General features: G+C 28.2%; 1 protein-coding gene across 1 annotated transcript; it reads left to right on the top strand.

The window, feature by feature from the left end:
• Positions 1-494: 494 nt before the first annotated feature.
• LOC145837141 (DNA (cytosine-5)-methyltransferase 1-like) lies at positions 495-5,846 on the top strand. Its single transcript, XM_082944912.1, has 5 exons — positions 495-587; positions 857-1,060; positions 1,713-1,825; positions 2,724-2,772; positions 3,213-5,846. The coding sequence occupies exons 1-5, from the start codon at positions 513-515 to the stop codon at positions 5,844-5,846; spliced, it is 3,075 nt and encodes a 1,024-aa protein (XP_082801038.1). The 5' UTR covers positions 495-512.
• Positions 5,847-12,620: the final 6,774 nt, after the last annotated feature.

Raw genomic sequence — 12,620 nt, 5'->3', positions numbered from 1 at the left:
AAATTAAAAGTTTTTCAACTCAATTAAAGTTACTAGAAGACAAATTATTAGTGTTGATCTCCTTGGTTCTGCAATGAAGTTAATTAAGTTGTTTTATAATTTGATGAACTAAAAATGAAAGTAACTGTTTTCTAAAAAAATACTTGATTAATTTTCATTACTTAAATTAGAAATTTGGTAGTTAATTTTTATTTAATTATCTAAATGGAAGTAATATTTTTAAATGTTTTGGTTGATTGATTTGTGAAACAATTATTAGTTTTTTTTTTTGATGCTGCCAATACTTCTTCTTCCTAAATATATTGTCAAATTTTTGCAATTAAGTTGTATATTTGAGTCTTGAATTAGTATGAGTTCCTTTTTAATTATTTTGAGTTTTGTCAAACTTGATTATTAAAAGTATCAATTGTGTGTATTCTAATGTAAATGAAATGCTGGAGTACAAAAATAAATTTTAATATTTTTTAACTTGATTTCAATTTATTTTTGACAGCATTTAACTTACAGTTTAAATGACACCTAAGCCTTACTTGAAAAGAAGTAACAATAGTGAGTATTGTGATGAAGAAGCTATAAATGATGACCAAGTAAATAATTATTGTTAATTTATAAAAAAAAACATTAAACAACTGTATGTCAATACTTTTTAATGGAGACTTAATTTATTGTCTTATTTTTTAAATATGATGTTTTTTGAATCTGTAAAGCTAACAACCTCAATAAAAACTAGGTTTAGAAGTTTATTATTAATTTTGCAGTTAGTTGAAATAAGTATACAAAAAAAGATCATTATAATTATGAGTTATCAAAAAAGTGAAAAATTTATGCAGCTGTTTTGTGTTTTTTTTTTGTTAAGTCTGGCAATGAGGAATCTCAATCAAGGTGTACGCAAAGTTCAAATACAAGTAAACAAGGAGAAGATTCGGAAAGTGAGTATCAACCGAGTGAAGGGGAAAATTCTTCAAATGAGGTGAGTGAAGGAGACCTTACTGAAGAAAATGATGAAGATGATGATGATAATGATCTTGAAGATTATCAACCTGAACCAGCTCCAAGAAAAGTATTGTTTTGTTTTTTAACTGAATAAAATAAAATAACTTAGATAAATTGAATGCAAGTTACGTCGTGCAATTAAGAAAGAAATAGCTATTTTACAATGTAGATAAAGTATATAGTTTAAATGAATTAAAAAAAAGATACAGTCATATAATTAGTAAGTTATGCACTACATAAATAAGTTCAATGGATATTTTATTAAAGTACAGTTTTAATATTACGAATTAGTTAAAGGAAATACTCTAATTTTATATTTTTAATATTTATTTTCATTTCAAAATATGTTAATTTTTTTATAGTAAACTGAATTAATGTATGTTATATAGTTAAATAGTTGTAGTTAGTATAGTTTTTATTTAAAATGTTTTATACTATTTTCCAAATGTATTTACTGCAAGCTGAGTAGTAGAAAGTTTTTTTATTTAACTAAATGCTTGAAACAAAAGTAAAAAATAAGCTTATTTTTAGTACAAAGCATATTGTTCTTATACCTATTTATTGTAAATTTTTATAGAAATAACACAATTTTTCATGTTTTTGTTCTAAAGGTTAATACAATTATTTTTTTACTTGCATTTTTAACTGTGAAGTATTTATTAATAAAAAACTGATTTTGACCTATAAAGTATTTAAAGCTTAATTTTTTTATAAACAAGGCTTCAAAACCTAAGAAAACGCCTGGCTGTGCTCAGGCGATCACCAAAGAAGGTGGACCCATGGTCGAGTACACTGAACTTGTTGCTGATGTTCTTGAAAAAGATGAAAAAAAGTATGTTTAATATGTTAAGTATTAAGTATATGGTTGTTTGTAATACTGGATGAATAGTAGTTTACTTTTAATTTTCTAAAAAAACGTTGTTGCCACTTGAATTTAACCTCTGATAATGATACTTTTCCTTAAAATTTATCAGGAAAATACAAAAGTTCAAGTTTCGTTTAATATGGTTAAAAGACAAACTTGGTGCAAACCAACAATACTTAGGTAAAATGTCAGTCTAAGCTGTAGAATGTCAGTTTAAAGTTGTATAAACAGTGTACATTTTATAATTTAACTTAACATTAAGATAACTTTTAACAAAATTTTAAGTTGCTGGCAAGGGCAACTTAATGTTTATTTTCCAAAAAAAAATCAGTGTATGGATAATAAAACAGGAAACATATTAGTTGTTAGACCTATTTTAAACTATAAAAGACAGCCAGACTTCGAATGATCAATAACTTGTTAAAAAATTTCTGCGCCAACTATGTAAAAAGTAAAAGGCAAAACTGTTTTTAGTTAAAGTAAATTTTGTTGTTGTTATAGTTTTATCTCAATAAAACTTTTAAAGTTATAAGTATGTACTTAATTAAAGTTCAACTGAACTTAAATGAGAAATTAAGCTGTTTCTAAAGAATGGTTTAAAAATATGAAACATGAAATAGAAAAGCTATGTTTATAACACCATAATTAGTTTCAAAGTCATAAACATGTTAAGCTAGCTTTTATATTTGAAGTAATAGGTAAAAAACAAAGCCTATCAAATAATTAATGATCGTAAAATAGTTACAGTTTTTTTAAGATAAAACAGTAACAAGTAAGGTTAAAATTAATATGCTAAGAATTTAATTATTATCTTAAGTAAATTGTGAGGTAATTTTGTTGTTTTTTAGTATTAACATTCTCTTAGATACAAACCAGTTCGAATAGAAGAAGTAACTGTTAAAGATTTCTCAGAAGTAAGTTTTTTTTTGTATACTTATAAAAATATTTCAATAAGTTTGAATAAAAACTTTTTATTAGAAAAGTTGCTTATCTTACATATTTAGCCAAAATAAACTTCCATTTGATTTTTCAATACTGTATGTCAGAACAAATTCCTTAAACTGCTAAAGATACTGATAGGTTAAACAGTTATAGGTTTTTCTTTTGAAATAAAAAGCTCAACAAACTTATTATAACACAAGTTCATAAGCAAGATTGAAAGCAATAAAAAAACCATATGAATATTGCAACAATTAAATATTTCAAGTTCAAAATTTTATAGACAAACACTGTTTACTTAATGTATCCTGGATAAATATTTTTTATGCTTATAATTCATACAATGTGCCACTAAATGCCTTTATTTCTCCGAGCTCATACATTTTTAGATGACGAACCTAATTTATTCTAACAGGTAAACAAAAGAAATCTTGAAGCATTACAAGAAAAAAGTGATGAACAATTACTTGCTTACGTTGAGTTCGAAAGCGGATTGATTGTCAAAAAACGAGACGTTGTCGTGTTTAGCCAACGAAAGGCGACTGCTCCAGTTGACACCAAAAGTCCCGAATATTCTTTTGGGTGCGTCCAGTATTTAAAAATGGAGGGAAAGAAGCACATCGCCCATGTAGTTTTAATGTACGAGTCAGCTAAGACAATGGTTGGAAAGTGCGGAGATCCAAGAGAACTGTTCTTTTCAAACGAATGCGTTGACATGGTGGTCAGCAAGACAACAAAAGTTGTGGAAATAGATTTCAAGCATAATCAAAACTTCAATGAGAACAGTGGTAGTTTTTTTGCTACAAAGACGTTCACTTACTCAAATGCTAGATATGAAACTTTACCTGCTTATTTCCCAGATATAGAAGACTCGTTATCTTGTGGCAATTGTTCTCTTTCTAATGCAGAAAATGAGCAGAGCAAGTTTAAAGTTAAAAATGATGGCAAAGGACGCATAAAATGGTTAAGTCATAAGAACTGTAAGTACTTGTTAAGAGATTGTGTTTTAATAGATCCTTTAAGTGTGGAATTCACTTACAAAAAACCCAAAAAGGACCTTAATCAACCTCTTGATAAAGATAAATTTTTTCAAGAGAAATCAGGAGGTGGACTACTTTACCCGGAATATTATCGCAAAAGAGAAAACGTAATAACAAATCAACCATCAACTTTGCCAGACCCATTTAAAATAGGAAGAATATTAAAGTTTAAAAAGGTTAAAAAAGATGATTATGAAATTTACGTTGAGTTGTTCTACCGTGTTATTGACACAAACATTAGAGAAATGGAAATTTCAGAGCATGACATTCACAAAATCTACTTGTCAAGTCAAAGAGTTTGGGTTAATATAAAAGATGTTGTGAAAAAATGTCAAATAAAATTTTTATTAGAAGACGAAGAACCTGAGGATTTCAATGACATTGAACAGCGTAAAATTGTCAGTTTTTACTTTAAGGAGTTTTATGATCAAGAAGCTAGGGATTTAAAAAAGCTAAATAAAGTTCATCTTGACGTGGAAGCTGAAAACAAAGAGGTTTATAAAAAAAGAAAGCTAAAGAAAGTTGCTTTATCAGATCGAAAGCTCAAGACGATGGAGCTTTTTGCTGGTTGTGGCGGATTGTCTTTAGGATTGATTCAGTCGGGAGTTGCAGATTTAAAATGGGCTGCTGAGTATGAAAAAGCTCCTGTTGATTCTCTGAGGACCAACCACAAAGATACCTGTAAAGTTTTTCATGTTGACTGCAACAAAATGCTAAAAGAAATGAGAGAAGCTGATCGTGCTGGCAAGGAAAATTCTGAAGGGTATCCCAAGAAAGGTGATGTTGAACTTTTGTGCGGTGGTCCGCCATGTCAAGGGTTCAGTCCAATGAACAGGTATAGCGAAGGAGAGAACTCATTGAACAAAAACCGAATGTTTGTCAATTTTCTTAGTTTTGCTGACTTTTTGAGGCCTAAATACGTTATATGTGAAAATGTACAGGGTTTTGTTCGAAAAACGGAAGGTCGCACTATTAAGAAAACAGTTGCAACTTTTTTAGCAATGGGTTACCAGTGTTGCTTTGCCGTTCTTAATGCAGGTCATTATGGACCTCCACAAGTGAGGCGCCGAATTATTATTATAGCTTCTGCTCTTGAAGAAATTTTACCTTATTATCCTGAACCACTGCATATCTTTACTGGTTCTGGTCTAAATGTTAAAGTGGGTGATATAATCTACGTTAATACTATTCAAAATCTAAGATGTGCGCCATTTGGTTGTACAACTATTAGAAACGCCATTGAAGATTTGCCGCTTGAAACAGTAAAGTATGACTCAAAAAATCATATAGATTACCTAGATTCAAAACCATTATCTACTTACCAAAAATTAATGCGTAGAAATGCTTCAGAGTTAACCCAACATTATACAAATAACTTTAAATCTCTTATCCTTGCTAGGATTCAGTTGATACCTAAAATTCCGGGCGCGGATTGGAGAGATCTGCCAAACGAAATTGTTAAGTTATCAGAGGGTCAAGGTTATACCCAGTATCTTAAATACGACTATTTATACATAAATTCCAAAAAAGGTGGCAACCCGTATTTGGAAAAAAAACACAATAAGAAAAAATTACAACAAGGTGTGTGCAAGTGTTGTCTTGAAACAGAAGTCAAACAAAAAGAGAAATGCAAAAATGAATCTGAAGGCAAAACTCTGATACCCTGGTGTTTGCCGCACACAAGCGACACACACAACAATTGGAAAGGTTTGTACGGAAGAATTTCGTATGATGGGTTTATGCAAACCTGTGTGACATCACCTACCCCATTGAGCAAGCAAGGTAGCGTTCTTCATCCAATAGCAGATCGCGTTGTGTCTTGTCGTGAGTTCGCTCGAATGCAGGGCTTCCCTGATTACTACAAGCTGTTAGGGGAGAATGTTAATAAAATTTTTAAGCAAATTGGAAATGCTGTTCCACCTCCCATGGCAAAAGCCGTTGGTGTAGAGATAAGAATAGCTATGGCTCAAAAAGAGCTTGAGCTGAAAAAACATACAATATTCAAATAAACGTTGTGAAAAATCAATCATAAAAGTTACATTTAAGCGTAAAAACAGTTAAACTTGCTGTTAAAACTGAGTTATATACTGTCTATTAAACAAAACTTTTATATAGTTTTCTTAGTTGTTATCAATATGTTATTAATTAATTTCAACATTGTTTAACGCAATTGATGTTTGACTGCTTTCTACTTAATGCTAAGCTAGCTTTTCAGCTAACCTTTTTCTCTGTAAACTTACAGTTTTATCATAAATAAATTTTTCTAAAGACTTTTTTGCTTCTAATTTAGATTTCCGTGAGTTTATAGACTTGCGTAACTAGAAATTTAAAAGGAAATATATTGCTGTAAAAATAAAGTCAAAGTAAAATGCCGTACGTAGTTATCTTTGTCACTATTTCAAACAATTTTTTGCTTTATTGATATTTTATTGATATTTATGCGTTTGTTAGCTTTTTGTGTACTTGAGTTATTTGTTGCGTTTGAAGTTTTGCAGTTAAAATAATGTAAATTATTTAGTTTTTTATAATAAGTGACCGAATTAAGGTTTTTGTCTGTAGTAAGTTGGTTAATAATACCAAATTATATTCTTCGTTCATGATTTCTATTTTCAATAAATAAAATACCACTTGTAATGTCTAATTTTTTTATTTCAGTAGTACAGACTATTTGGAACATAAAAGTTGATTTTTTATAAATTTTTACCTATAAAATACGTTATATTTGTAATAAATAAAAGTGGAGATTTACTAGTTTCTTTATTTAATAATTTGATGAAAAATTATGAGATAATAATACATTTTTATCATTATAAGTTTAATCTAATCTAGCTTTTAGTCTAGCTGTTGCTTTCTAAGAAATAAAGTTGAAGTTTATATTCGAAATCTGAAATTTATATTCATTAGGATTTGAATTTATATAAAGTAGAAACAGCTAAGAGCAGTAGCTTTCACGGTAATTGAAACCCGTGCACACTAAACTAAATTAAAAAACAACCTTAATATGAAGTGACTATTTTAAACATTTTCTAGCATTGTCTAAACTCAACTCAAATAGGCTTAGTCTTTTTTTCTTGTCATCATAAACTCCAAAATATCTAGTAGAAGTTTCAAAGAAGTTTTGTGAACCTTATAATGAATTTTGTTCATAACAAATTAGGTTTGGTGCACACCTTGAAGACCACTGAGTTAGAGTGTAAAGGTTAAACTATATGAAAACCTGAAAAAATCTACATACCTATTTTGAAAATCTTAACTGATTTAAACTTCAAATGCTTGATTCTTGAAAACAGTACTAGTCTTAACTTAATACAAATGTCTAAGCAAATATTTCCAGTTTTTGTTTTTATTCTTTACATGAAAAGTTATTATAATGTGTACGCCAGAGTAACAAAAACTGTTTTATGGATAAAAAAACTCTTTTAATGAATTTTGTTTATAACAAATTAAGTTTGGTGCACACCTTAAAGACCATTGAATTAAAGTGTAAATGTTAAACTATATGATAACCTCAAAAATTTACATAAGTTTTTAAAAAATCTTTACTGATATAAACTTTAAATGTTTGATTCTTGAAAACAGTAATTTTCATTTTATACAAATGTAAACAGAATATTTGCAGTTTTTAATTATTGTTTACATGAAAAGTTATTATAATGTGTACGCCAGAGGTACAAAAATTGTTTTATGGATAATAAAAACTCTGGATGACTCAGTCAAGCTTGCGGTTACCCGGGATAGTTTTTTGACTAAAATTGCAGCAACCCTATATTCTACATAATTGGTTTATTCATTGATTTATACATTTATATTATCTCAGTTAGTCCATTTTTGAAATCTTTTAAGTAATCTGGGTTAACAACTAAAAGTTACATCTTTTTTATTTGAAAAAAATACTAAATCTTTCAATTGTAAAACATCAAAATTGTATATAAGCAAAACCTCATAAATGGCCTTGTTTCAACTGCCATATCTACAGTTAAAAATTGTTCTTTAGCTTGAATGTGTTTTCAAATGTTTTACAATTTTGGATAACTGAGCAGTTGTTTCCACGGAAAAAATCAATAATGAAGTTTTTTTTTCCTATTACCAATTTAGGAATACTATTTGTTTACGTTGATTGGATGTTTTAAAAACTAATAAAAATGAAATGAAATTATTTGTAACAAGTACAAATCTTAATATTAGTGGTTCTATTAGTTGAACTTATTATGCAATTAGCTAAAACTTTTGAACTCTTTTACTCCTGGTTCTCAGGTTGGTCTTATTTATGTTGAATATAATATCCTTGGTGTATTTACGTATTATTTATATATCATTTATGTTTTTTGATTAACATAATACCTACAGGGTTCCAACTTCCCTGTAAATCCTTAAAAATTCGCAGTTGTCTGAAAAATTTCTAGAAATTACTTTTTTTTGTTGCTTGGTTATTGAATTTTTAAAGCCAAAAACAGCAACACTGCGTGGTGAAAAACACGTAAAAATATTAAGTTACGCTTTTAAGTCAAAATCTTGGCAATTTCCGTATAAAACTGACTCTGTGGCGTTATCTAATGGATTTTTTTCCTTGAATATATCTAGTACATTTTATTTAAAGTTTGGTTTTGGGACTGGTTTTAACTAGAAAAATTAAATATAAGCCACTCATTTTAAAAAGAATTTTTAATTAATTTTATTTAGCCCATTATTAGAAAAATCTTGCTAAAAACTGAAAAAAATAAAGTGTAAATTTAGCTGTATACAGTAGACTACCGCTTAAGTACGCAAATTGAACACAACCAAAAAGTGCGTACTTGACACGGGTAGTGCGTACTTTTTGACGACGCAGTATAATATGAAGTTTAGTTGTTTGTTTTCTTTCTTACAACTAGCTACATATTTTGTTTTGCTAAAGGGAAAGTACCAAACTACATTGTGTTTACCAAAAATTTTCAACATAAATGTGTGTACATTTAAATTAAATTATGACTTAACTATGTTGTTGTAACCTACAGATGTAGGTACACTAAACTTAACTTATACTAATTAAAGATACTAATAATACTTAGGCTACTCTATATAAAACTAGGCATGACATGAGTTAACATATTTTAAATAAAGAACAACTGCAAACACTAACAAATCTATAAAGAACATAAAATTTAGAAAATATTTTAAATGTGGTCAAAACCTTTACACAATATTTAATCTAGCAAAAATATACTTTAAGAATGTATGAAACAAAATACAATTTAACTACTTAGAATGTAAATAAGAAATACTTATAAAAATAATACTAATCAAAAAACACTTTATATAACACAAGAAAACAATATAAATGTCTATTCTTCATTATCACGTTTACTGCAGCAGGCTGTGGCTAGAATATCTCCATCTGTCTGTTGTATCAGCTTATATAAAACATTCCATAACTCAATGTTGCATCAGGGTTTCTGGTCTGCACTTTATTTTCTCCTTTTTTCAACTGTATTAAACTTGCATCAGTATAAAACTTGACCTTGCGAGCTTTCTCTTAACGCTTGGATGAACTTTTAGCTCAAAACTTCCAACCAAATCTAAACAGTAATCAAGTGCAACTTAATATCCTATTACACTTCCTCTTCTCCACTGTTGAAAGAAAATCGTCACTTTTCTTCTCCTCTGCCTTTTTGTTGGAAGATAAAAAACACCCTTTCTTCATAAACAATAAAAAATTTACACATTTAAAAATTTGAATTGGTCTCAAAACTACTCATGTTTTCCATACAAGATTTAAAGCAAATTAGAAAATAAAACAGTTAAACAATTTTTAACAAATGGTTATTTAGTTCTTAAACTTTTATAATTTTGATAATCAAAAAACTAGCTTCAACAACTTATTTACTAGCTTCAAAAACAATATTAAACATGAGTCACATTCTACTACAAAGATTGCAGTATTGAAAAACAGGTAAATCACAAAAATACAAAAAAACCACTCAAATGTCATGCCTATGCAAACCCCTATAATACAAACTCCGAAAATTTTCAGCATGTTACTGGTCTTTGCTGTCTTAGTTATTAATAAATATTTTCTTTTTTTATTGTGCTATTAAGATTTAAGAGCCTTAGATAAATCTAATATCACTCACTTTCAAATAAAATTGGTCACCACTTTTAAGACTTATTTAAACTTATACCTTGTTAGTTTTTTTTTTTGACTTTTTGTACTAAAATTTGTCAGATCAACTTTGATTTTTTGAACAATAATTATGTCAATTACATTTTGACTTTTTGTACTAAATTTTGTTAGACCTACTTTGACTGTTTGGACTATAATTTTGTCAGTTCAATTTCGACTTTTTGTTCTAAATTTTGTAAGAACTACTTTGACTTTTTGGAGAATAATTTTCTCAGTGCAGTTTTGACTTTGTTGACTCAAAATTTATCAGTTTTACTTTGAGTTTTTGGACTAAACTTTGTCAGTTCTACTTTGACTTTTTGGACAATAATTTATTCAGTTCAATTTTGACTTAATAGTTTTCCTAACCCCCTATTCATTCTGGTTATGGGTACAAACTCAAAGGCTTTTAAATTGGCATATGGTAAATGTAAGTATTGCTTCTTAAAATTAAATGCACGATTTGTTGTAAAATTTCTCTAAATCTACTACTAAATAAAATGCAGTATATAAAAAAAAATAACAAAAATATAGGAATGTGAGATAAAATAGTGATAAATACTGCTTTCAAAATAAAAGGTATTACACTAATAAAACTTATTTGGGTAAAATAGTGTCTTTGTAATATTAAACTGTTATTTAAAAGACTAGTTATTCTTTAAACGAGGACGCCAATTGTAACCTACAGATGTAGGTACCTTTAATACTAAACTTAACTTATACTAAATAATGATACTAATAATACTTAGGCTACTCTATATAAAACTAGGCATGACATGAGTTAACATATTTTAAATAAAGAACAATTGCAAACACTAACAAATATATAAAGAACATAAAATTTAGAAAACACTTTAAATGTGGTCAAAACCTTTACACAATATTTAATCTAGCAAGAATATACTTTAAGAATGTATGAAACAAAATACAATTTAACTACTTAGAATGTAAATAAGAAATACTTATAAAAATAATACTAATCAAAAAACACTTTATATAACACAAGAAAACAATATAAATGTCTATTCTTCATTATCACGTTTACTGCAGCAGGCTGTGGCTAGAATATCTCCATCTGTCTGTTGTATCAGCTTATATAAAACATTCCATAACTCAATGTTGCATCAGGGTTTCTGGTCTGCACTTTATTTTCTCCTTTTGTCAACTGTATTAAACTTGCATCAGTATAAAACTTGACCTTGCGAGCTTTCTCTTAACGCTTAGATTAACTATTAGCTCAAAACTTCCTACCAAATCTAAACAGTAATCAAGTGCAACTTGATATCCTGTTACATTGTATTTATAGGTTTTTTTAACTTTGTCATCTAGATTTATTTATTTTATAGCATTACAGCTTAAATATCATTATTCTTTTCACTTTTCTGCAACCACTACATAAGTAATTAGTTTATTAACAGGACTGTCACAATCTCAGGCCACTTAGACAACTCAGGATTACTCACCTTAGTTTAAAAGTTGTGAAAGTCTCAGGCTAACTCAGCTGGTTGGCCATTCTACCTGGAAACATAAAATAATCTGGACAAACTTGATGATTAAAAATTTAGGCAAAAAAACTGGAATTTCTTAGAAGTTCTAATATAACATCCTTTATTTTGATAGATAAATTTTACATATAACGGCACAGTTAAAAAAGTAGATTAAATTGTATTTTTAAAACTCTTTAGTTTCGTTAACATAGTTATTAAAATTTGCTCTACAATGTTCATTAGTTCAAAATCAAGCAACTCACAGTGAAATTTTTTGTCTTTCTGAATAAGTGCGTACTTAAGGCGGGGTGCGTACAAAAAAAAAGCGTACTTAAGCGGTAGTCTACTGTACAGTGATTTTGAAATGTCTAGCTTAAAATAGTTACGTCATAAAGTATAAAAGCCTGTTTATAAGGTTTAAATTAGAGTTAAGTTATACTTAGCTGTTTTTCAAGTTAAGTTTCTACTATCTTTGATTTTTTTGTTTTAACAATTTTGTCTTATAAATAACTTTATATCAGCGAAGTATAACTTAACTATAATGTCCTGGGCCTGACGTAAAACTGTTCTGGTGTATGACTCGATAACCGAAAGGTTTTTTGTACACTCGGTCCTCAGAACAAACCTTTTGAGCGTTTTTTTGTTGTTCAATAAACAATAACTCTAATTTAAACCTTTTAAACAAACTTTTATATTTTATGAAGAACTATTTTTAGCAGTACATTTCAAAATATAATAAAGTTTGGTTATTTAACTAAAATTAGAGCTCAAAAACTCTCTTGATTTGGTAAATTTTTTATTAAGACAGTGCTTATAAACGGGTAATAACATTTTTTTTATTTACCTTGAAAATATGTTTGTTATGTTTAAAATTCATTGTTTTTTTTTATACTTCTTATAAGTTTAATATATTTTATAGATTTCCCTACATTTATTTTTAAACAAATTTTAGTTGGAACCCTGTCCTTCAGTTTAAATTGAACAACTTGTAAAAACTGACTCTATCATTAATGAAAGTTGCAAATCTTGTACTATAAGCTATAAAAATTTTGAATAAAAAAAAGCTATTAGTAGGTAAATAATAGTTTGATTTTTCATTAAGAAATCAATTTTGGGGAGCGGGTCAGAATGACACAGCGACAAAATGATACGGTCGT

This window comes from Thalia democratica, chromosome 1 (genome assembly GCF_965202585.1).
Source record: "Thalia democratica chromosome 1, ktThaDemo2.hap1.1, whole genome shotgun sequence".
Classification (NCBI taxonomy): domain Eukaryota; kingdom Metazoa; phylum Chordata; class Thaliacea; order Salpida; family Salpidae; genus Thalia; species Thalia democratica.
Note: the sequence above shows the minus strand (reverse complement) of the source record. Positions and strands in the feature narration are given on the sequence as shown.